At 38.4% G+C, this 27,334-nt stretch overlaps 1 protein-coding gene across 8 annotated transcripts in view; it reads left to right on the plus strand.

Moving 5' to 3' along the window:
- The window catches only part of BRCC3 (BRCA1/BRCA2-containing complex subunit 3), a 74,844-nt gene that overhangs the window by 36,493 nt on the left and 11,017 nt on the right, over positions 1–27,334 (plus strand). For 4 of the 8 annotated variants that reach the window (XM_060408385.1, XM_060408388.1, XM_027963537.3 and 1 more), the window contains one exon: positions 6,595–6,669. The exons of the other annotated variants lie outside the window; for them this stretch is intronic. In XM_060408385.1, the coding sequence (XP_060264368.1) occupies positions 6,595–6,669 (75 nt within the window). The remainder of the gene's footprint in view (positions 1–6,594; positions 6,670–27,334) is intronic. 8 annotated transcript variants of the gene reach the window in all.

A 27,334-nucleotide genomic window follows, 5' to 3' on the forward strand; every position in this document is an offset into this window, starting at 1 on the left:
TAAGTGGAATCATGAAGTATCTGGCTTTCTGTGATGGCCTGTTCAATTGGGTACAATGTCCTCCATATTCATCCACGTTGTTGCAAATTGTAGGATTTCATTGTTTTTTTAATATTGAATGATATTCCTACACACGCACACATATATATATATATTACACTTTATAATATGTATGCATATGACAGTTTTATCATTCATCTAGATAAAACTTGGGTTGTCTCCATACCTTGTTTATTGTGAGTAGTGCTGCAGTGATCATGAGAGTCCAGATATCTCTGAGATCCTGGTTTCATTTCTTTTGTATATATGCCCAAGAGTGTAATTGCTGGATCATATGGTAGCTCTTTCCTTTTCTCCTTTGCTTTTTGCTTCTCTTCTTTTCACAGCTATTTGTAAGGCCTCCCCAGACAGCCATTTTGCTTTTTTGCATTTCTTTTCCATGGGGATGGTCTTGATCCCTGTCTCCTGTACAGTGTCACGAACCTCATTCCATAGTTCATCAGGCAGTCTATCTATCAGATCTAGGCCCTTAAATTTATTTCTCACTTCTACTGTATAATCATAAGGGATTTGATTTAGGTCATACCTGAATGGTCTAGCGGTTTTCCCTACTTTCTTCAATTTATGTCTGAATTTGAAATAGATGGGGAAACAGTGGAAACAGTGTCAGACTTTATTTTTTTGGGCTCCAAAATCACTGCAGATGGTGATTGCAGCCATGAAATTAAAAGACGCTTACTCCTTGCAAGAAAAGTTATGAACAACCTAGATAGCATATTCAAAAGCAGAGACATTACTTTGCTGACTAAGGTCCATCTAGTCAAGGCTATGGTTTTTCCAATAGTCAGGTATGGATGTGAGAGTTGGACTGTGAAGAAGGCTGAGTGCTGAAGAATTGATGCTTTTGAAGTGTGGTGTTGGAGAACACTCTTGAGAGTCCCTTGGACTGCAAGGAGATCCAACCAGTCCATTCTAAAGGAGATTAGCCCTGGGATTTCTTTGGAAGGAATGATGCTAAAGCTGAAACTCCAATACTTTGGCCACCTCATGCGAAGAGTTGACTCATTGGAAAAGACTTTGATGCTGGGAGGGATTGGGGGCAGGAGGAGAAGGGGATGACAGAGGATGAGATGGCTGCATGGCATCACTGACTCGATGGCTGCATGGCATCACTGACTCGATGGACTTGAATCTGAGTGAACTCCGGGAGTTGGTGATGGACAGGGAGGCTTGGCGTGCTGCGATTCATGGGGTTGCAAAGAGTTGGACATGACTGAGCGACTGAACTGAACTGATGGTATATCTGTTTTTAGTTTTTTGAGAAACCGCCATACTGTTTTTCCCAACAGTGGCACACAAGGGTTTATTCTAATTTCTCCAACTCACTGCCAGCACTTACCTTTTTTAATATTAGTCATCCTAACAGATGTGAGGCAATACCTTGTAGTTTTCATTTGCATTCCCTGATGAACAGATAAATTGATTACCTTATATACTTTTGTATGTCTGGAGATTTCTGTCCAAGTCCTTTTTCAATTTTTAATTGGATGTGTGTGTATGCTCAGATGCCTACTCATGTCTCTTGGCGACCCCATGCACTATGGCCCTCCAGGCTACTCTGTCCATGGGGTTTCCCAGGCAAGAATACTGGAGTGGGTTGCCATTTCCTTCTCCAGGGGATTTTCCCGACCCAGGGATCCAACCCACAGCTCCTCCATCGGCAGGTGGAATCTTTACCACTGAGTCACTTGGGAAGTTAATTGGATGACTTTTATTTTTGCTTTAAAGTTGTAGGAGTTCATTTTTTATTAGTTTTTATTAGAGTATAGTTGACTTACAATATTGTGTTAGTTTCTGCTGTACAGCAAAGTGAGTCAGTTATACATATACATATATCCACTCCTTTTTAGATTCTTTTCCCATACTATATGGCTTATTACAGAGTATTCAGTAGAGTTCCCTGTGGTATGCAGTAGGTGCTTATTGATTATGTATTTTACACATAATAGTGTGTATATGTTAATTCCAATCTCCCAACTTATTCCCCCCACCCCCGGCACCACCCACTTTCCCCCTGGTAATTGTTAAGTTTGTTTTCTACATCTGTGACTCTGTTTCTGTTTAGAAATTCCTTATATATTTTGGGTATTAACTCTTTAGGAGATATGTGGCTTGCAATTTTTTTTTTTAATTTTTATTGCAGGATATTTGCTTTACATGTTGGGACGGTTTCACTTGCAAATATTTGATGCCAGTTCTTAATTTTAAATACATATTATTTCCCCCCACTTTGGAGCTCTTTGTATGCTGTTTAAGAAAATTTCTCCTACCTAAAGTTCATTCGGATGTTGTACTTTTTACCTCGAAGTTTTATTTTTTCACCTTTCACATTTAGATCTATAACATCTGGATTTGATTTTTGTCTATGGTCTGAAGCTGGGGGCAAGATCAACTTTTTTCACATCACGTTCAGTCAGAATTGTTTATTGAAAAGACCATTTCTTTGTCATCAGTCATGCATTCATTTATGTGTTCATGTTACTGAATTCTTGGTTCTATTTGTCTCTCCTTGTGCCAGTACTACACTGTCTTGATTACTGTAGCTTTACAACATGTCTTGCATTTGATAATATATGAATCTTCCAACTGTGTACTTTTAAATGTTGCCTCAGCTATTCTTAGTCCTTTGCATTTCTACATAAATTGCAGAATTTAGCTTCTCAATATCCCCAGGAAAAAGACCTGCTGGGATGCTGATTAAAATTGCCTAAATATATATAGCTCAATTCAGGGAAACCTGACATTTTTGAAGTGAGGTCTTCCACTCCATGAGCATGTTATACCCCTCCTTTTGTGAGGGTATTCAGTTCCTCTCAGTAATATAATTTTCAGTATAGAGGCCTTGCTTGGATGTATTATTGCACATCCTTTGTTGGGTGTATTCCTAGCTATTTGATGTTTGTTTTAAAACTACTGTAAAGCTATCATAAATTGCATCATTTTAAAAAGCTTATTTTCTACTTTTTGGCTAGTATATATGAATTCAGTGGATTTTTGTAAGTTGGTCTTGTGCCTAGTGACCAACTTAAATTTACTTATTAATTCTAATTGTGTGTGTGTGTGTACAGATCAGTCATGTCCAACTCTTTGCAACCCCATGGGCTGTAGCCCACTAGGCTCCCTCTGTCTATAGGATTTTCCAGGCAAGAATACTGAAGTGGTTTGCCATTTCCTTCTCCATGGGATTTTCCCAACCCAGGGATCGAACCCAAGTCTCCTGCATCTTCTGCATTGGCAGGCAGCTTCTTTACCACTGGCACCACCTGGGAAGCCTTTTGTATACTTTTCTACACACATAATCAGATCATTTGTGAATAATCACATTTTCTTTCTTCCTTATCTATATGCCTTTTCTTTATTTTTTATTGCCTTACTAAATTTGCTAGAGCTTTCAGGGATAGTATTAGGCAGCCTTGTTTATTCTCACATTCAGGGAAATGGGTTTTAATAATTTACCAGTAAGTGTGATGCTTGCTGTAGATTTTCAGCAGATACTCATTATCTGTTTAAGAGAATTCTTCTCTTAGCTATACCATGAAAGTTAAAGTCACTCAGTTGTGTCTGACTCTTTGTGACCCCTTGGACTGTATAGTCTATGGAATTCTTCAGGCCAGAATACTGGAGTGGGTAGCTGTTCCCTTCTCCAGCAGATCTTCCCAACCCAGGGATCGAACCCAGGTCTCCTGCATTGCAGGTGGATTCTTTACCAGCTTGAGCCACAAGGGAATCCCCCACTGTACCTTAGCTATATATATTTTTTTTATCATTGTAATAGTTGTATGTGCTGGCAAAGGCTACATCAGACTGGAATTTCTCTTTATTAATCACCTCATCCCATCTGAGGGTGTAGATTTTTCCCTTACTATTTAAATTATATTTATTTATTTTTGGCTGCACTGGGGATTAGGCTTTCTCTCATTGCGGCAAGCAGGGGCTACTCTTTGAATGCAGTGTGCGTGGTTTCTCTCACTGCAGAGCAGGGGTTCTAGGCTCTTAGGCTTCAGTATTTGCAAGACATGGGCTCAGCAATTGTAGCTCATAGACTCTAGAGCACAAGGCTCCATAGTTATGGCACACAGGCTTATTTGCTCCATGGCACATGGCATCTTGAGGAGGGTGACTGTCAATCTCAGGGTCTTCCCTGTAGCTCAAATGGTAAATAATCTGCCTTTGATGCAGGAGACCCAGATTCAATCCCTGGGTCGGGAAGATCCCCTGGAGGAGAGAATGGCCACCCACTCCAGCATTCTGGCCTGGAGAATCCCATGGACAGAGGAGCCTGGCAGGCTATAGTCTGTGGGCTTGCAAAGAGTTGGACATGACCAAGTGACTAACCCTATGTGGGATCTTCCCGAATCAAGGATCGAACCTGTGTGTCCTACATTGGCAGGTGGATTCTTTAGCACTGAGCCACCAGTGAAGCCCTTCCTCACTATTTAAATCTCTTTGTTTTTTTCCCCTGGGGTTTCTCTGAGTCAATTATGGTAATTTATATTTCCTAGAAAATTGTCCATTCCATCTAACTTTTCCATTTTCTTGGCTTGAGGAAATATACATATTTTAAAAATATTTTTATTTAAAAATATTTATATTTATTTTATTAAATAAACATTTAGTAAAAAAACGTTTATTTTTCAAACGTTTCATTTTCTTTGTAGCATTTCTCACTGTGCTTTGCTGTGGCTTCAGTCATGTCTGACTCTGTGTGACCCCATGGACTGTAGCCTGCCAGGCGCCTCTGTCCATGGGACTCTGCAGGCAAGAATACTGGAGTAGGTTGCCATGCTGGCATTAGGTTCTCTTGATCAACTCAATTTCTTTCTTTTTTAAAAAATATTCTGTTTTTCTCTTTAGCAGTTTCTTCATTTTATTATCTGGATGTTTTATTATTGCTGTGTTGTTCTTCTTATTTTTATCTTATTCTAAATTCTTGAGGTGAAATCTAAGTTTATTTTCTGTCTCCCTTGTTTTCTGGTTTTATTACCTCTTCAACTTGAGAGTTATTTAGAAATACATTTAAAAATTTCCAGGTGTGTGGATCTGCACTGGAGTTTGAGGGGATATTTTTTCTTCTATGTTAAGTTTTAACAGTATGTGATGGTAGCTGTCCCCTGTGTGATATCAGCATTATGGAAGTTTTTTGGTTATTTCCTTTGTTACCTAGAACAGGGATCCACAAAATATAGCTTGTAGGCCACATGGGCCTGGTGCCTATTTTGGAAATCAAGTTTTCTTGGAATACAAACATGCTCATTTGTTTACATACTACCTATGTTGCGTGCTGTGGCCCACGGGGTCGCGAAGAGTCAGACACGACTGAGTGACTGAACTGATGACTAATTTCCAGTTAACAACTGGAAAGCTGAATGGTTGTAACAGAGACCTTGGGGTCCACACAGCTTAAAAAATTTACTATTTGGCCTGTCCATGAAAAGGTTGTTGCCTGACTTAAAACATGGTCAACTTTTGTAACTTTTTCATATGAATTGAAAGATATGTGTATTGTCTTGAGTCTAAGTCCCTTATAGCCTTGTATGACTGTGTATGTGTGGGTTTATTCCTATACTTGGGATTCCCTGGTAGGTCAGACAATAAAGCATCTGCCCACAATACAGGAGACCCAGATTCGATCCCTGTGTCAGGAAGATCCCCTGGAGAAGGAAATGGCAACCCACTTCAGTACCTTTGCCTAGAAAATTCCATGGATGGAGGAGCCTGGTGGGCTACAATCCATGGGGTCGCAGAGTTGGACACGACTGAGCAACTTCACTTTATTCCTGTACTTTATTTTGTTCCATTGGTCTATTGTCTGTTTCTTATGCCAGTACCATAGTCTTCTGATTACTGTTACGATTATACAGATCCTCATTTCCTTCCTCATTGAGAGAGATGTATATAAACCTCCCATTGTAACTAAATTTGCTTACTGCCTATAGTTTAATTATGGTTAGCTTTATGTGGGCTTCCCTCATGGCTCAGCTGGTAAAGAATCTGCCTGCAATGCAGGAGACCTGGGTTCGATCCCTGGGTGGGGAAGATCACTTGGAGAAGGGAACGGCTACTCACTCCATTATTCTGGCCTGAAGAATCCCATGGACAGAGGAGCCTGGTGGGCTATAGTCCATGGGGTCGCAAAGAGTCAGACACGACTGAGCAACTAACATACTGACTTTGTGTATTCTGAAGCTGTATTGTTAGTGCATAAAGAATGGATAAAGGTTCATAACTTTTTATATTTTTTCTTCCTAAACTATGAAGTGTTTTTCTTTGTCCCATCTATTTATATATATATTTAAGTATACCTTAAATGCTTTCTTTGTAAAGAATATTATTATTTGATTCCTGTAGCTGTTACACAGTAATAGTTGAACCTCTTAGGATGCAACTATATATATTAGGAAAAATAATAAAATTAAAGGAGAAAGATTCTTACTTGGGTAGAAGATGTCTGGAGATAGGTGTTCCAGGACTCTACAATATTATCAGACTCCTACCTTCTGCTTCACCATTTTGGTGTATGGTTTCCATCCTAAGGTCCCCTCGTGGTCCCCGAGACTTCTGGAGCTCCAGCCAGCACATCTCCATTGAGGGACAGAAGGAAGAGGAAAGGTAGGAGGACAAAAAGAATCTGGGCCCAGGTCTGCTGGTTTCTAATAAGTAACCCTCCCAGACAGTTCCAGAAAACAATTCCATTTTCATCTCCTTGGCAGAATTTGGTCAGGTCCCCACGCCTGATCTCCCAGGGAGGCCTGTCAAGATACCTCTGTCCTGGCTGAAACTTGGCCTTCTGTTACCAAGGAGATTTTAATTGGTGCAGCCAGCAATCTCTGTCACTCCTTGTTTGCATGTTGCAGTTCTTGTCAGTGTCCTTTCCTGTTATTACTTTTTTTTTTCCATCTCTTTATTCTCAGCCTTCCTCAGTTATTTTGCTTTGGGTATGTCTCTTGTAAATAGAATGTAGCAAGATCTTGAGTTATTTGCTTTTAAGCAATCAGAACATCTGTCTATTATTAGGTGAATGCAATGCATTCATTTATTATTATTGATACATGTGGCAATATGATTACCATTATTCTTTCTGCATTCTTTTTGTCATACATCCTGCTTAATTGTTTTTACCTGTCCTTCTCTTTGTTACTCTGATGGAGTTTTCCGTTACCTGTTTTTTTTTTTTTTTTTCAGTTTTAGAAATTGTCCTTACTGTTTTCATTCGTTTAGTCATTACTCTTCATGTTTTACAACATTGTTTTGAAATAATTGCATATTTACAGAAAGTTGCAAGACTAGTACAAAGGATTCCTGTGTACCTTTTACCCAGCTCCCTCAAATGTCAGAATTTTATCATATTTCCGTTATCTTTTTTCTTTATACTGATGCATTATTTTTCCTGATCCATTTGAAAATAAGAACACAGGCGAGTTATTCTGGGAAAATGTCCTTTGTTTGGGGTTTGTTTATGTTTTATCATAATTAGATGGAGATTATGCAATTTTGGCAATAACACCACAGAAGTGATATTGTGTTCTTAGTGATTTGTTTTAGGAGGCACATGATAATCAATTTGTCCCGTCATATGTGACTGGAGCTTTGCATGTGCTTAAAGTCTTTGAGGTTTTTCACTGTAAATTTTTACCATTGAAATTAGTAAGTATCTTGTGGGGAGTTTTAGCATTCATTAAATGAGTCTTTCCTAATTATTTATTACTAAAATGGTTATCAAATGCAATGGTCTAATTCCATCATTCCACCTACATTTACTAGTTAGCATTCCACCGCAGGGAAGGTCTTGTTCTTCTTGCTATTTGTTTATTTATTTACATTAATAAATCCAGTTGTAGACACCTGGATTCTTATTTTACTAATAGGTTTTAACCCATTATTGTCACCAGCTATTTTGAGACACTCATTGTTTCAGAATTGGCCATTGGAAGCCCCTCCTATGTTCTCTTGACATGTTCCCACCATTCTTTGAGTACTAACTGATATTCTAACACAAGAAGATGTTGCAGCTTCATCTCCTCCTTTTCCTGCATTCAGTCCTGGATTTAGCATTTCTCCAAGGAACGCTGGTTCTTTTTAGTTTTTAAGCAGTTTTACTCAGGTATAATTTACATAAACTACACGTTTACAATTTGATAAGTTTTGACATATACTTACCTATACATAACATCACCACAGTCAAGATGATAAAGACATCCATCATCCTTCAAGTTTTCTTTATGCCCCTTTGTAATTCCTCCCTCTTGCCATTTCATGTCCCTCCTCAAACCACAGGAAACCCTGGCTTGTTGTCACTAAAGATTACTCTGCATTTTCTAGAAATATGCATATATGTAGAGGCTCAACAGTAGAGAATCCACCTGCAATGCAGGAGATGCAGGAGACATGGGTTTGATCCCTGGGTCAAGAAGATCCCCTGGAGGAGGAAATGGCAACCCACTCTAGTATTCTTCCCTGGGAAATCCCATAAATATAGGAGTCTGGCAGCCTACAGTCCATGGGATCACAGAGTCGGACATGACTGAGTGACTGAGCATGCACACACACACATAGAATATGTACTGTTTCCTTTCAAACAACAGAATTATTTTGAAATTCATCCATGTTACAGGATGTATCAATAGTTCATTATTTTCATTATAGAACAGTATTAAATCTTACAGCTAATACCACAGTTTCTTTATCCATTCACCTGTTGATAGACATTTGAGTTACTTGCAGTTTTTGTCTATTACAAATAAAGCTGCTTTGAACATTAGTGTGCAAATCTTTGTATGAACATATACTGTCTCTTCCCTTGTGAAATACCTAGGAGAAGACTGGCTGAAGCATATAGTAGGTGTATATTTAACTTTTTCAGAAATTACCAGGCTGTTTTCTAAAATAGCCTGCTGGGATTTTTTTTATTGGGATGATATTGACTCTGTTGATCATTCTGAAGAGAATTGATCTTAAAGATACTGAGTTTTCCAGTCCATGAACATGGTATATGTCTCCATTTATTTAGGTCGTGAATTCTCTCAACAATTTATGGTCATTTTCAGTGTATAGGTCTTCCATATCTTTTGTCAGACTTATCCCCACATATTACATGTTTTTACCTACTGTTCTTTGCTGCTATACAAAATACATTTGATTTTTGTACATTGATTTTATCCTACAACTTGGATACATCCACTTGTTAATTTAGTAACTTTTTCTGAAGAGTCTGTTGGATTGCCTATTAATACATAGATCATCATCTGTGATTAAAGGAAGTTTTACTTCTTTCTTTCCAATCTGGATGTTTATTTTTCTCACTGCATTCAATGAGAGCTTTAATAAACTGCTGAATACAGTTTAAAGATAGCGAGAGCAGTCATGGTAGCCTTCTTCTTGATCTTTGGAGAAATCAGCATTTCAGCATTAAGTATGATGTTATTCAGTTGCTAAGTCCTGTCTGACTCTTTGCGACCCCATGGACACCCCATGGACACACCAGATTTCCCTGTCCTTCACCAACTACTGGAGTTTGCTCAAACTCATGAACATTAAGTTGGTGATGCCATCCAACCATCTCATCCTCTGTTGCCCCCTTCTCCTCCTGCCTTCAGTGTTCACCAGCATCAGGGTCTTTTCCAGTGAGTCTGCTCTTCGCATCAGGTGAACATGGTATTGAAGCATCAGCCTCAGCATCAGTCCTTCCAATGAATATTCAAGGTTCATTTCCTTTAGGATTGACTGGTTTCATCTCCTCACAGACCAAGGGATTCACAGAGTTTTCTCCAGCACCACAGTTGGAAAGCATGAATTCTTTGGCACCCAGTCTTCCTTATGGTCCAACTCTCACATCCATACATGACTACTGAAAAACCATAGATCTGACAGTACAGACTGTTGTCAAAGTGATGTCTCTGCTTTTTAATATGCTATCTAGGTTTGCATAGCTTTTCTTCTAAGAAGCCCAAGGAGTCTTTTAATTTTGTGGTTGCAATCACCATCTGCAGTGGTTTGGGAGCCCAAGAAAATAAAGTTTGTCACTGTTTCCATTCTTTCACCATCTATTTGCCAAAAAGTGATGGGACTGGATGCCATGATCTTTGTTTTTTGAATGTTGAGTTTTAAGCCAGCATTTTCACTCTACTCTTTCACCCTTATCAAGAGGCTCTTTAGTTCCTTTTCACTTCCTACCATTAGAGTGGTATCTTCTGCATATCTGAGGTTGCTGATATTTCTCCAGGCAATCTTGACTACAGTTTGTGCTTCATCCAGCCCAGCATTTCGCATGCTGTAGTCTGCATAGCAGTTAAATAAGCAGGGTGACAATATACAGCCTTGACATACTCCTTTCCCAATTTTGAACCAGTTCATTGTTCCATGTCTGGTTCTAACTGTTGCTTCTTGGCCTGGATACAGGTTTCTCAGGAGGCAGGTAAGGTGATCTGGTATTCCTACCTCTTAAAAAATTTCCACAGTTTGTTGTGATCCACATAGGCTCAGATGATAAAGAATCTGCCTGAAATTCAGGAGACCTGGATTTGATCCCTGGGTTGGGAAGATCCCTTGGAGAAGGAAATGGCAACTCACTCCAGTCTTCTTGCCTGGAGAATCTCCATGGACAGAGGAACCTGGTGGGCTGCAGTAAATGGGGTTGCAAAGAGTCAGACACGACTGAGTGACTAAGCACACACACAGTCAAAGACTTTCACGAAGTCTATGAAGGAGAAATAGATATTTTCCTGGAACTCCCTTGCTTTTTCTATGAGCCAATGGATGTTGGGAACTTGATCTCTGGTTCCTCTGCCTTTTCTAAATCCAGCTTGTACATCTGGAAGTTCTTGGGTCACATGCTTTTCAAGCCTAGCTTGAAGGATTTTTTTGAGCATGACCATGCTTGCATGTGAAATGAGTGCAATTGTGCAGTAGTTTGAACATTCTTTGGCATTGTCCTTCTTTGGGATAAGAATGAAAACTGATCTTTTCCAGTCCTGTGGCCACTGCTGAGTGCTCCAAATTTGCTGGCACATTGAGTGCAGCACTTTAACAGCATTATCTTTTAGGATGTGAAATAGCTCAGCTGGAATGGCATCACCTCCACTAGCTCTGTTCATAGTAATGCTTCCTAAGGCCCACTTGACTTTACACACCAGGATGTCTGGTTTGAAGTTAGTGACCACACCATCGTGGTTATGCAGGTCATTAAGGCATTTTTGTTTAGTTCTTCTGTGTATTCTTGCCACCTCTTCTTAATCTTTTCTGCTTCTCTTAGGTCCATAACATTTCTGTTCTTTATTGTGCCCATCTTTGCATGAAATTTTCCCTTGGTACCTCTAATTTTGTTGAAGCTATCTCTAGTCTTTTCCTATTCTATTGTTTTTCTCTATTTCTTTGCATTGTTCACTTAAGAAGGCTTTCTTGTCTCTCCTTGCTATTGTTTGGAACTCTGCATTCAGATAGATATATATTTTCTTTTTTCCTTTTCTTCTCAGACAATCATTTTGTGTTCTTGCATTTCTTTTTCTTTGGGATGATTTTGGTCACTGCCTCATGTACAGTGTTACAAACCTCCATTCATAGTTCAGGCACTCTACCAGATTGAATCCCTTGAATCTTTTTGTCATCTCCACTGTATAATAGGGGTTTTATTTAGGTTATACCTGAATGGACCAGTGGTTTTCTCTGCTTTGTTCAGTTTAAGCCTGATTTTTGCAATAAGGAACTCATGATCTGAACCACAGTCAGCTTCCAGTCTTGTTTTGCTGACTTCTCCACATTCGACTGCAAAGAATATAATCAGTCTGATTTTGCTGTTGACCATCTGGTGATGTCCATGTATACAGTCATCTTTTGTGTTTTTGGACAAGGGTGTTTGCTATGACCAGTGCATACTCTTGGCAAAACTCTGTTAGCCTTTGCCCTGCTTCATTCTGTACCCCAAGGCCAAACTTAACCTGTTACTTCTGATTCTCTCTTGACTTCCTCCTTTTGCATTACATTCTGTATGATGAAAAGGACATCTTTTCTGCTGTTAGATATATAAGATCTTGTAGGTCTTCACAGAACCATTCAAATTCAGCTTATTCAGGATTAGTGGTCAGGGCGTAGACTTGGATTACTGTGGTACGCCTTAGAAACAAACAGATCATTCTGTTGTTATTGAGATTGCATCCAAGTACTGCATTTCAGACTCTCTTGTTGACTGTGAGGGCTACTGCATTTCTTCTAAGGGGTTCTTGCCCACAGAAGTAGATACAATGGATGTTTTATTTAAATTAGCCCATTCCCGTTCATTCTACTTCACTGATTCCTAAAATGTTGAAGTTCATTCTTGCCATCTCCTGTTTGACCACTTCCAATTTACTTTGATTCATGGACCTAAAGTTCCAGGTTCCTGTGCAGTATTATTCTTCACAGCATCAGCCTTCACTTTCACCACCAGACTCATCCAAACTGAGCATCATTTCCGATGGGCCCAGCAGCTGCATTCTTTCTTTCAGTTCAGTTAAGTTCAGTTGCTCAGTCATGTCCGACTCTTTGTGACCCCATGGACTGCAGTATGCCAGGCTTCCCTATCCATAACCAACTCCCAGGTTTACTCAAACTCATGTCCATTGAGTCGGTGATGCCATCCAACCATCTCATCCTCAGTAGTCCCCTTCTTTTCCTGCCTTCAATCTTTCCCAGCACCAGGGGCTTTTCAAATGAGTCAGCTCTTTGCGTCAGGTTGCCAAAATATTGGAGTTTCAACTTCAATATCAGTCCTTCCAATGAACACTCAGGACTGAACAACTTTAGGATGGACTGGTTTGATATTCTTACAGTCCAAGGGACTCTCGAGAGTCTTCTCCAACACCACAGTTCAGAAGTATCAGTTCCTCGGCGCTTAGCTTTCTTTATAGTCCCACTCTCACATCCATACTGGGAAAACCATAGCCTTGACTAGATGGACCTTTCTTGACAAAGAAATGTCTCTGCTTTTTAATATGCTGTCTAGGTTGGTCATAACTTTTTTAAAAATATAAATTTATTTATTTTAATTGGAGGCTAATTACTTTATAATATTGTATTGGTTTTGCCATACATTAACATGAATCCACCACAGGTATACACGTGTTCTCCATAGTGAACCTCCCTCCCACCTCCCTCCCCGTACCATCCCTCTGGGTCATCCCAGTGCACCAGCCCCAAGTGTCCTATATCATGCATTGAATCTGGACTGGCATTTGTTTCATATATGATATTATACATGTTTCAATGCCATTCTCCCAAGTCATCGCACCCTGTCCCTCTCCCACAGAGTCAAAAAGACTGTTCTATACATCTGTGTCTCTTTTGCTATCTTGCATACAGGGTTATTGTTACCGTCTTTCTAAATTCCATATATATGCATTAGTATACTGTATTGGTGTTTTTCTTTCTGGCTTACTTCACTCTGTATAATAGGCTCCAGTTTCATCCACCTCATTAGAACTGATTCAAATGTATTCTTTTTAATGGCTGAGTAATATTCCATTGTGTATATGTACCACAGCTTTCTTATCCATTCATCTCCTGATGGACATCTAGGTTGCTTCCATGTCCTGGCTATTATAAATAGTGCTGCGATGAACATTGGGGTACACATGTCTCTCAATTCTGGTTTCCTCGGTGTGTATGCCCAGCAGTGGGATTGCTGGGTCATATGGCAGTTCTATTTCCAGTTTTCTAAGGAATCTACACACTGTTCTCCACAGTGTCTGTACTAGTTTGCATTCCCACCAATAGTGTAAGAGGGTTCCCTTTTCTCCACACCCTCTCCAGCACTTATTGCTTGTAGACTTTTGGATAGTGGCCATTCTGACTGGCATGAAATGGTACCTCATTGTGGTTTTGAATTGCATTTCTTTGATAATGAGTGATGTTGAGCATCTTTTCATGTGTGTGTTAGCCATCTGTATGTCTTCTTTGGAGAAATGTCTGTTTAGTTCTTTGGCCCATTTTTTGATTGGGTCATTTATTTTTCTGGAATTGAGCTGCGGGAGTTGCTTGTGTATTTTTGAGATTAATTCTTTGTCACTTGCTTCATTTGCTATTATTTTCTCCCACTCTGAAGGCTGTTTTTTCACCTTGCTTATAGTTTCCTTTGTTGTGCAAAAGCTTTTAATTTTAACTAGGTCCCATTTGTTTATTTTTGCTTTTATTTCCAATATTCTGGGAGGTGGGTCATAGAGAATCCTGCTGTGATTTATGTGGGAGAGTGTTCTGCCTATGTTCTCCTCAAGGGGTTTTATAGTTTCTGGTCTTACATTTAGATCTTTAATCCATTTTGAGTTATTTTTCTGTATGGTGTTTGAAAGTATTCTAGTTTCATTCTTTTACAAGTGGTTGACCAGTTTTCCCAGCACCACCTGTTAAAGAGATTGTCTTTTCTCCATTGTATATTCTTGCCTCCTTTGTCAAAGATAAGCTGTCCACAGGTGCATAGATTTATCTCTGGGCTTTCTATTTTGTTCCACTGATCTATATTTCTGTCTTTGTGCCAGTACCATACTGTCTTGATGACTGTGGCTTTGTAGTAGAGCCTGAAGTCAGGCAGGTTGATTCCTCCAGTTCCATTCTTCTTTCTCAAGATTGCTTTGGCTATTCGAGGGTTTTTGTATTTCCATACAAATTGTGAAATTATTTGTTCTAGCTCTGTGAAAAATACCATTGGTAGCTTGATAGGGATTGCATTGAATCTATGGGTTGCTTTGGGTAGTATACTCATTTTCTCTATATTGATTCTTCCAATACATGAACATGGTATATTTCTCCATCTCTTAGTGTCCTCTTTGATTTCTTTCATCAGTGTTTTATAGTTTTCTATATATAGGTCTTCATTCTTTAGGTAGATACATTCCTAAGTATTTTATTCTTTTCATTGCAATGGTGAATGGAATTGTTACCTTAATTTCTCTTTCTATTTTCTCATTATTAGTGTATAGGAAGGCAAGGGATTTCTGTGTGTTGGTTTGACATCCTGCAACTTTACTATATTCATTGATTAGCTCTAGTAATTTTCTGGTGGAATCTTCAGGGTTTTCTATGTAGAGGATCATGTAATCTGCAGTGAGAGTTTTACTTCTTTTCCAATTTGGATTCCTTTTCTTTCTTTTTCTGCTCTGATTGCTGTGGCCAGAACTTCCAAAACTATGTTGAATAGTAGTGGTGAGAGTGGACACCCTTGTCTTGTTCCTGACTTTAGGGGAAATGCTTTCAATTTTTCACCATTGAGGACAATGTTTGCTGTGGGTTTGACATATATAGCTTTTATTATGTTGAGGAATGTTCCTTCTATTCCTGCTCTCTGAAGAGTTTTTATCATAAATGGATGTTGAATTTTGTCAAAGGCTTTCTCTGCATCTATTGAGATAATCATATGGCTTTTATTTTTCAGTTTGTTAATGTGGTGTATTACATTGATTGATTTGCAGATAATGAATCCTTGCATCCCTGGAATAAAATGCACTTGGTCATGGTGTATGATCTTTTTAATGTGTTGTTGGATTCTGATTGCTAGAATTTTGTTAAGGATTTTTGCATCTATGTTCATCAGTGATATTGGCCTGTAGTTTTCTTTTTTTGTGGCATCTTTGTCAGGTTTTGGTATTAGGGTGATGGTGGCCTCATAGAATGAGTTTTGGAGATTACCTACCTCTGCAAATTTTCTGGAAGAGTTTGAGTAGGACAGGTGTTAGCTCTTCTCTCAATTTCTGGTAGAATTCAACTGTGAAGCCGTCTGGACCTGGGCTTTTGTTTTCTGGAAGATTTCTGATTACAGTTTCAATTTCTGTGCTTGTGATGGGTCTGTTAAGATTTTCTATTTCTTCCTGGTTCAGTTTTGGAAAGTTGTACTTTTCTAAGAATTTGTCAATTTCTTCCTGGTTGTCCATTTTATTGGCATATAGTTGCTGATAGTAGTCTCTTAGGATCCTTTGTATTTCTGTGTTGTCTGTTGTGATCTCTCCATTTTCGTTTCTAATTTTATTGATTTGATTTTTCTCCTTTTGTTTCTTGATGAGTCTGGCTAATGGTTTGTCAATTTTATTTATCCTCTCAAAGAACCAGCTTTTGGCTTTGTTGGTTTTTGCTATGGTCTCTTTTGTTTCTTTTGCATTTATCTCTGCCCTAATTTTTAAGATTTCTTTCCTTCTATTAACCCTGGGGTTCTCCATTTCTTCCTTTTCTAGTTGCTTTAGGTGTAGAGTTAGGTTCTTTATTTGACTTTTTTCTTGTTTCTTTAGTGCCTGTATTGCTATTATCATTCCCCTTAGCACTGCTTTTACATTGTCCCACAGGATTTGGGTTGTTGTGTTTTCATTCATTTCTATGCATATTTTGATTTCTTTTTTGATTTCTTCTGTGATTTGTTGGTTATTCAGCAGCGTGTTGTTCAGCCTCCATATGTTGGAATTTTTAATAGTTTTTCTGCTGTAATTGAGATCTAATCTCACTGCATTGTGGTCAGAAAAGATACTTGGAATGATTTCAATTTTTTTTTGAATTTACCAAGGCTAGATTGATGGCCCAGGATGTGATCTATCCTGGAGAAGGTTCCATCTGCACTTGAGAAAAAGGTGAAATTCATGGTCATAACTTTTCTTCCAAGTAGTAAGTGTCTGTTTATTTCATGGCTGCAGTCACCATCTGCAGTGATTTTGGAGCCCCCCAAAATAAAGTCTGCCACTGTTTCCACTGTTTTTCCATCTATTTGCAATGAAGTGATGGGACCAGTTGCCATGATCTTAGTTTTCTGAATGTTGACCTTTAAGCCAACTTTCTCACTCTCCTCTTTCACTTTCATCAAGAGACTCTTTAGTTCTTCTTCACTTTCTACCATAAGGGTGGTGTCATCTGCATATCTGAGGTTATTGATATTTCTCCCGGCAATCTTGATTCTAGCTTGTGCTTCATCCAGCCCAGCATTTCTCCTGATGTACTCTGCATATAAGTTAAATAAGCAGGGTGACAGTATGCAGCTTGACTTATTCCTTTTCCTGTTTGGAACTAGTCCATTGTTTCATGTCCAGTTCTAACTGTTACTTCTTGACCTGCATACAGATTTGTCAAGAGGCAGGTCAGGTGGTCTGGTATTCACATCTGAAAAATTTTCCAGTCTATTGTGATCCACACAGTCAAAGGCTTTGTCATAGTCAATAGAGCAGAAATATATGTTTTTCTGGAACTCTCTTGCTTTTTTGACGATCCAATGGAGGTTGTCAATTTGAACTCTGGTTCCTCTGCCTTTTCTAAAAGCAGCTTGAACATCTGGAAGTTCATAGTTCACATATTACTGAAGCTTGGCTTAGAGAATTTTGAACATTACTTTGCTAGCGTGTGAGATGAGTGCAATTGTGTGACACTTTGAGCATTCTTTGGCATTGCTTTTCTTAGTGATTGGAATGAAAACTGACCTTTTCCAGTCCTGTGGCCACTGCTGAATTTCCATATTTGCGTGCATATTGAGTGCAGCACTTTCACGGCATCATCTTTTAGGATTTGAATTTGTTCAACTGGAATTCCATCACTTCCACTCGCTTTGCTCGTAGTGATGCTTCCTAAGGCCCACTTGACTTCACATTCCAGGATTTCTGGCTCTAGGTGAGTGATCACACTATTGTGATTATCTGGATCGTGAAGATCTTTTTTTGTACAGTTCCTCTGTGTATTCTTGTCACCTCTTTTCAATATCTTCTGCTTCTGTTAGGTCCATACCATTTTTGTCCTTTATTGAGCCCATTTTTCATGAAATGTTCCCTTGCTATCTCTAATTTTCTTGAAGAGATCTCTAGTCTTTCCCATTCTATTGTTTTCGTCTATTTCTTTACAGTGATCACTGAGGAAGTCTTTCTTAAGGTGTTTATTCTTTCTGTAGCTGTTAGTAATTGCCCTTTGCTCTTCCCCAGTTGCATATTGGACACCTTCTGACGTGGGTGGCTCGTCTTCTGGAGTCATATCTTTTTGCCTTATAGTACTCATGGTGTTCTCACGGCAAAATACTGGAGTGGTTTGCCATTCCCTTTTCCAGTGGACCACATTGTTTCAGAACTCTTCACTGTGATCTGTCCAACTTGGGTGGCCCTGTATGGCATGGCTCATAGGTTCATTGAGTTATGCGAGACCCTTCACTATGAGGGGGGCTGGGATCTATGAAGGTGGAGTAGAAATTAATTAAGTGAAAATAGGGGGGAAACTCCAGGTAGAAGAAACAGCCTGACAGCAAAGGATGCTGTGTGTTCTAACACAGCAGATCTCAAATTTTGTTGCACATGTGATTCTTTTGTTTGCATTTTGAATGGGTTTGTTTTTCCCACCATGACTCTTTTAGTTGTATATTTGAAGGCTATTATTTCTGTATTAACATTTTTTATGATCCTTAATTATTTCATTCCTTGGGTTAATTTTACATTTGATTCCCTAGAGCTTTCCGGATAAATATTATGTCTCACCTGTAAATAGAAATTGTTTTACTTCTCCAGTTCTTGTGCATCTGATTGACTGTCTTAGGTGCTACTGCATTGCCTAGTATCTCCTTTATATTTATATAACACTGGAAAATAGTAGGCAGTCTTACTTTGTTTCTCATCCTGGTGTAAATTCCTGTAGTATTTCACTATTAATAAGAAAGCTGAGTGCCAAAGAATTGATGTTTGAACTGTGGTGTTGGAGAACACTCTTGAGAGTCCCTTGGACTGCAAGGAGATCCAACCAGTCCACCCTAAGGGAGATCAGTCCTGGATATTCATTGGAAGGACTGATGTTGAAGCTGAAACTCCAATACTTTGGCCACCTGACACAAACAGCTGTGTCACTGAAAAGACCCGGATGCTAGGAAAGATTGAGGGCAGGAGGAGAAGGCGATGACAGAGGATGAGATGGTTGGATGGCATCACCAACTCAATGGACATGAGTTTGGGTAAACTCTGGGAGTTGGTGATATACAGGGAGGCATGGCATGCTGCAGTTCATGGGGTCGCAAAGAGTAGGACACGACTGGAGTGATACATATGGTTTCCTATTAAGAAAATTAAGCAACTGAAGGTGGTGGAGTAGATGGACGTGCGTTCATCTCCTGCGAGAACACCAAAATCACAACTAGCTTGTGAACAACCATTGACAGACAGGAGGATGTTGGAACCCGCCAAAAAATAAATACCTCATATCCAGAAACAAAGGAGAAACCACAATGAGATGTTAGGATGGGTACAATCATGTTACAGTCACACCATGTATCTGCCAGAGAGTCTTGTGCTGTGCTAAGTCGCTTCAGTCATGTCAGTCTCTTTGCGACCCCGTGGACTGTAGCCCACCAGGCTTTTCTGTCTATTGGATTCTCCAGACAAGAATACTGGAGTGGGTTGCGCTCTTCCTGAACCAAGGATCGAACCCTAGAGCCTATAGCCCTACCATGAAGACTGCAGACTCCAGGACTGCGCCGCCTCATGCCAAACTATAGGGAGGGAACACAACCCCACACATCAGCAGAAAATTGTATTAAAGATTTACTAAATATGATCCTGCCCACCAGAGTAAGACCCACAGCCAGCCCCTCACGTTAGGAAGCTTGCACAAGTCTCTTATCCTCATCCATCAAAGAGCAGACAGATTGAAAACCACAATCACAGGAAAGGTGCCAAAATGATCACATGGATCACACACTTATGTAACTCACTGAGACTATGAGCCATGCCATGCAGAAGAACTGGCAAGAATACACAGAAGAACTACACAAAAAAGATCTAAGAATACACAGAAGAACTACACAAAAAAGATCTTCATGACCCAGAGAATCACAGTGGTGTGATCACTCACCTAGAGCCAGACATCCTGGAATGCAATGTCAAGTGGGCCTAAGGAAGCATTACTATGAACAGAGCTAGTGGAGATGATGCCATTCCAGCTGAGCTATTTCACATCCGAAAAGATAATGCTGTTAAAGTGCTGCACTCAATATGCCAGCAAATTTAGAGCACTCAGCAGTGGCCACAGGACTGGAAAAGATCAGTTTTCATTCCAATCCCAAAGAAAGAGAATGCCAGAGAATGTTCAAACTACTGCACAAATTGCACTCATTTCACTTGCTAGCAAGGTCATGCTCAAAATCCTTCAAGCTAGGCGTGAACAGCATGTGAACCAAGAACTTCCAGATATACAAGCTGGATTATGAAAGGGAGAAGAACCAGAGATCAAATTTCCAACATCCATTGGCTCATAGAGAAAAGAAAGGGAGTTTCAGAAAAACATCTATTTCTCCTTCTTTGACTACGTGAAAGCCTTTGACTGTCTGGATCACAACAAACTGTGGAAAATTTTTAAGGATCACCTTAGCTGCCTCCTGAGAAACCTGTATGCAGGTCAAGAAGGAACAGTTAGAACCTGACATCGGGCAATGAAGTCGTTCAAATTTGGGAAAGGAGTATGTCAAGGCTGTATATTGTCACCCTGCTTATTTCACTTCTTTGCAGAGTACATCATGAGCAGTGCTGTGCTAGATGAATCAAGCTGGAATCAGGATTGCCAAAAGAAATATCAGCAATCTCAGATATGCAGGTGACACCACCCTAATGGCAGTAAACAAAGACGAACTAAAGAGCCTCTTGGTAAAGGTGCGAGAATGAAAATGCTGGCTTAAAACTCAACATTCAAAAAACAAAGATTTGGTATCCAGTCCCATCACTTCATGGCAAAGAGTTGGGGAAAAAATGGAAACAGTGACAGAGTTTATTTTCTTGGGCTCCAAACTCACTGCAGATGGTAACTGCAGCCATGAAATTAAAAGATGCTTGTTCCTTGGAAGTAAAGCTGTGACAAACCTACACCATGTATTAAAAACCAGAGACATCACTTTGCCAACGAAGGGGCAAATAATCAAAGCTTTGGTTTTTCCTGTAGTCATTTATGAATGTAAAAGTTGGACTATAAAGAAGGTTGTGTGCCAAAGAATTGATTTTTTTGAACTGTGATGTTGGAGAAGACTCTTGAAAGTACTTGGACAACGTGGAGATCAAACCAATCATTCCTAAAGGAAATAGATTCTGATTATTCATTGGAAGAACTGATGCTGAAGCTGAAGCTCCAATACTTCAGCCATGTGATGTGAAGAACTGACTCACTGGAAAAGACCCAGATGTTGGGAAAGATTGAAGGCAGGAGGAGAAGGGGATGGCAGAGGATGAGATGGTTTGATGGCATCACCAACTCAATTGTTTTGTGTTTGAGGAAACATTGGGGGATGGTGAAGGACAGGTAAGGCTTTTGTGCTTCATTCCACAGGGTCAGATGGAGTCAGACACAACTTAGCGACTGAACAGCAAATTAAGAAAATATCCATAAATCCTTTATAATTACCTTTTTTTTCTGTGTTTATTCAGGAATGACTGTTGAGTTCTGTTAAGCTTTTTAGGACCTATGAAGGTAACGCAGGCTTTCTTTAAATATGTTAATATGGTATATTATATTGATAGATTTCCTGCTATTGAACCAAGCTTGGCTTCCTGGGAAAATATCCTGTGAGGTTTTCCTAATGTGTTATTGGGATGTTTTTGCCAATATTTTTAGTTTTTGCTTTTGTATCAAGTTATAAGTGATAACTTTTTGAAATTTTTTTGTATTATTAGGTTTAGATTTCCATATCATGCTTTGTTGGGATAGTTCCTCTGTTTCTTTTATGGCAATAGATCTATTTATGCCTTTTTTCCTAATGAGGTCAATTTTTATTGACCTGTATTTTCTTAAGAACTTATTCATTTTGTCTAATTTTCAAATTTTTTTTGCATAGAAATCTATCTACCAGAGAGTCTCTTATGGTATTTTAAATCTCTTCTATTTCAGTAGTTACCTCCCCCTAGTCATTGTTAATTTCCCCAAAAACAATCATTTTTATGTATTTGTTTGTTCCTACTCACATTCTCACAAATTTTTACTTTATCTTTCATTATTTCCTTTATGTTTTTTTTTTCAAATCTTCTGAATTTTATTTCCTTATGTTTTATTTTGGTTATTTTCTTGAACTTTATCTTAACCTTTAGGGTTTGGAATTTATTTAATGTATTTTTTGTCTTTCATTTTTATTGATGTAAGTGCTTAAGGCTATGAATTTCCACTAGTCTCAGCTTTAAGTATATCCTGTGCTAGGATAGTAGCAGTATTTTATTTTCATTATTTGTTAAAAAGTGGTTTAATTTTAGTTTTCATTTTACCCACCCATTGTATTCCTGTCTATTTGGTATTGTATTCCTTCTATTTGGTATCTATGCTATAGCTTTTCTGAAATGGTCCTCATCCATAATATCCAAAAAAAAAAAAAAAAAACAACCCTCAAACCTGAAGCCCTTCATTTTTTGCCTGTTTCTCCAGCCATTTCCTGGCTAATACTCATCTTTGAGGACAAAGCTCAAATTTAAGAATTCTTCTCTGATACCTGTCAACCTTCAATATCAACCCAGTTACGTACTCCTTCTGAGAAGTAAATAGAATCCCTTCAGCTGTAGACTTCAAAACTCTATTCTGACTTACGAGTTCTAGCAAACTCTAGAGCTTCTTCATAACCTTAGTTTGGTTTGTTGATTTTAGCTTTTCAGTGCAAGTGTAACACAGAGACAGAAAAGCACACTAATTATGTGTCCAGCTCAATCAGTTTGCATAAAGATACCTACACAACCTCAACACAGGTCACGAATGTACCTATAATGCTAAAATATATATCAGGAAATAGAAACTTACTAGCTCCCCAGAAGCCCTCTGTGTCTTGCTAAGCCTTTGCTCCTTTCCAAAGGGAACCATTACGCTGATTTCTAAAAATACAGATTAGTGATTCTGTCTCATAATGGCTGCTTTAAAGTTTTGTCAGATATTTCCAGCATATGTTTCATTTTGCTTTTTTGTGTCTGTTCATTATCTTCTTCCATGCACGATGAGATTTCTGTGGTTCTTTATATGTTGAGTAATTTCAGTTCCTAGTTTGATTATTTTGGATATTACATTGTAAGTTCTTAAGTCTTGTTTATATCCATGGCTTGTATGGTATTTTGAATTTTGGTGTCCTTCCCTAATCCACCTGTTATTATTTGCTTTGCAGAGTTCACAAGTAGCTAGGCCTGGAATTCTGTCTGGGTTTTAGAGTTGAATTCAGTGCAAGATAAGGATAGTATGTGTTTATTTCATCTTGTGTGTGAAGTCATCCAATGTTTTGAGGTTTAATAATATACTTACAAATACCCTATGAATCAAAGAATAAATCAGAAGGGAAATCAGAAAATATTTTGAGCTGAATGATCATTTTTGTAAAAAAGGAAAATTTGGGATGCAACTAAATGGCTACTTAGAGGGACATTTATAGGTTTTTGGTTCTTTCAAAGAGAGCAATCAAATTAATAAGCCCCCAGGAAGACCAATCAAGGAAAAAATACAGAGCATAAACTTACAAATATAGAGAATGAAAAAGGGAAAATCACTTGTAATCTTACATATTTTGAAAGGATAAAAATATATTATGAAGAATGTAAGTTAAATGGATTCATTCCTAGAAAAGCACAACTTTCCAAATCTAACAAAATACAGAAAATCAGAGCATATGCAGAATACATCATGCAAAATGCCAGGCTGGATGAAGCTCAAGCTGGAATCAAGATTGCCAGGAGAAATATCAAGAACCTCAGCTATGCAGATGACACCACCCTTATGGCAGAAAGTGAAGAGGAACTAAAGAGCCTCTTGATGAAAGTGAAAGAGGAGAGTGAAGAAGCTGGCCTAACGGCTCAACATTCAAAAAACTAAGATCATGGCATCTGGTCCCATCACTTCATGGCAAATAGAAGAGGAAAAAGTGGAAGCAGTAACAGATTTTATTTTCTCGAGCTCCAGAAGCACTGCAGACGGTGACTGCAGCCATGAAATTAAAAGATGTTTGCTCCTTGGAAGGAAACCTATGACAAAATGAGACAGCATATTAAAAATCTAAGATCACTTGCTGACAAAGGTCTATATAGTCAAAGTTATGGTTTTCCCAGTAGTCATGTATGGATATGAGAGTTGGACCATAAGTAAAGCTGAGTGCTAAATAATTGATGCTTTTGAATTGTTGTACTAAGATCACTAATGTGTTATAGTCTATCAAATGTTTAAAGAAAAAAACAATCTTATTCACACTGTTTCAGAAAATTGAGATATGGGAAGACTTTGTATGCAGTCAACATAACCCTTACCTCAAAATCTAGCAAGGGTAATTAAAGAAAAGAACATCTGGAACATACTCATTTACAACTAAGATGCCGACGTCCTGCCATACCCAGTATACAAAAGTTAACCTAAAATGTGTCAAAGACCCATGTAGTGAAGCTAAAAGTATAAAACTCATAGATTTAAATCTTTGTGACTTTGGACATGGTAATGGTTACTTAAATATGTCACTAAATGTACAAGCAATACTTTTTTTTTAAAAGATAAACTTGGTAAAAAATTTAAAATTTGGTACACTGAAGGACATTATGAAGAAAGTGAAAAAGTCCACACAGAAAAGGAGAGAATACAGTTAAATCATATATTTGATCATGGTATAGCATCCAGAATATGTAAAGAACTCTTACTCTAAACAATTAAAAGACAAGCAACTCAATTTAAAAACAGGCATTTAACATGGAACTGGAAGTCCTAGTCAGAGCACTAGGCAAGAAAAGGAAATAAACAGCATCCAAATTGCAAAGGAGGAAGTAAAATTATCTCTGTTGACAGATGACATATTATATGTAGAAAGCCTCAAAGATGCCACTAAAAAACTATAAAAAGTAATAAATTCAACAAAGTTGCAAGATATTAAATCATACAAAAACATCTGTTTTGTTTGTATACACTAACAATGAACAATCCAAGAAGTAAATTAAAAAGACAGTCCATTTACAATAACATCAAAATGAATAAAATACTTAGGAATAAACCTAACCAAAAAGTGAAAGACTTATACAATGCAGACTACAAAGTGCTGCTGAAGAAAAGTAAAGAAGACACAAATAAATAGACATCCCATGTACATGGATTGAGTAAGTTGACACATTATTGACCAGAGATGTATCAGTACAACTTTTGTTACCCAAACATTATTGACTGGAGTGTTTTAATATTCATTTGCACAACAAATCACCAGCCACAGGCATTAGTTTCTGCAAAAATCCCCAGGTCAATAATGTGTTAATATTGTTAAGATGTAAATATTACTCAAAGTGATTCACAGAATTAGTGCAATCACTATCAAAATCCCAACAGCGCTGGTTTTTGTTTGTTTACAGAAATAGAAAAACCGATCCTAAAATTCATATGGAATCTCCAGGGACCCTGAGTGGCCAAAACAATTTTTAAAAAGAATGAAATTTGAAATCTCACACTTCGTCATTTCAAAACTTATAAAAAAGCCTCAGGAATCAGAACAGTGTTGTACCAGCATAAAAACGGACATAAAGATCAAAGGAGCAGAATAATAAGTCCCAAATTAAACTGTCATATATGTGGTCAAATGATCTTTGACCAAGGTTCCAAGAATACTTGATGTGATGGACTTCCCTGGTGGTACCATGGATAAGAATCCACCTGCCAGTGCAGGTGACATGGGTTCGATCCTTGGTCTGGGAAGATTCCACATGGTTTGGAGCAGCTGAGCCCCTATGCCCCAACTACTGAAGCCCTTGTACCTAGAGTCTGTGCTTTACAATAAGAGAAGCCACCCCATCGAGAAGCCTGCACACCGAAAAAACAGAGAGTAGCCTTTGCTCAACACAGCTAGGGAAAAGCCTATGTGCAGCAACCAAAAACAAATAAATAAATTTACAAAGAGAACGTTAATTAAAAAAAGAACATGATGGGAAAAGGACATTCTCTTCAATAAATGACGCTAGGGAAACTAGAGAGTTGCATACAAAAGACTCAAGGTGGGTCCCTACCTTATATAATATGCAAAAATTAACTCAAATGGAATAAAAACAGAAATGTAAGACCGAAAACTATAAAAGTCCCAGAAGAAAATGAGGAAAGCTCATGAAATCTAATTTGGCAATGACTTCTACTAGGGGACTTCCCTGGTGGCTCAGATGGTAAAGTATCTGCCTACAATGTGGGAGACCAGGGTTCAATCCCTGGGTCAAGAAGATCTCCTGGAGAAGGAAATGGCAACCCACTCCAGTATTCTTGCCTGGAAAATCCCATGGATGGAGGAGCCTGGTAGGCTACAGTCCATGGGGTTGCAAAGAGTTGGACATGACTGAGGGACTTCACTTTCACTTTCACTCTTAGATATTACACCAAAAGCACAGGTTACAAAAGGAAAAACAGACGAACATACTACATTAACCTTAAAAGCTTTGATCATCAAAGGAAATAATTGAAAAGGGAGAATGGGAGAAAATATTTTCAAATCCTGTATCTGATAAGAGGTTAATATCCAGAATATATAGAGAATTCCTACACCTGAATGACAAAATAATTTAAACATAGACAAAGGGCTTAAGTAGACATTTCTCCAAAGAAGATAAACAAATGACCAACAAACCTGAGAAGATGCTCAACATCACTAATCATTAAAAAATGCAAATCAAAACCACCGTGAGATATTACTTCACATGCATTAGGATGGCCATTATCAAAAACACAGTAAAGAACAGATGTGTGGTGAGGATGTGAAGAAGCTGAAACCCTTGTGCTCTGTTGGTGGGAATGTAAAATGGTGTAGTCAGTATGGAAGAGAATACAGAAGGTCCTCAAAAAAAACAAAACAAAACAAAACAAAACAAGAACTGCCATATGACCAGCAAAGTCTCTTGTGTATATCCAACAGCATTGAAAACAGAATCTCAAAGAGATATTTGCACACCCATGTTCATAACAGCATTATTCAAAATAGCCAAGATTATGGCTCAGATAATGAGTTCCTTATTGCAAAATTCAGACTTAAATTGAAAAAAGTAGGAAAAACCACTAAGCCATTCAGGTATAACCTAAATCAAATCCCTTATGATTATGCAGTGGAACTGAAAAATAGATTCAAAGGATTAGACGTAGTAGAGTGCCTGAAGAACTATGGACAGAGGTTTGTAACACTGTAGAGGAGGCAGTGATCAAAACCATCCCAAAGAAAAAGAAACGCAACAAGGCAAAATGGTTGTCTGAGGAGGCCTTACAAATAGCTGAGAAAAGGAGAGAGGCAAAAGGCAAAGGAGAAAAGGAAATATATACCATCTAAATGCAGAGTTCCAAAGAACAGCAAGGAGAGATAAGAATGCCCTCCTCAGTGATC

Source organism: Ovis aries, chromosome X, assembly GCF_016772045.2.
Source record: "Ovis aries strain OAR_USU_Benz2616 breed Rambouillet chromosome X, ARS-UI_Ramb_v3.0, whole genome shotgun sequence".
Classification (NCBI taxonomy): Eukaryota; Metazoa; Chordata; class Mammalia; order Artiodactyla; family Bovidae; genus Ovis; species Ovis aries.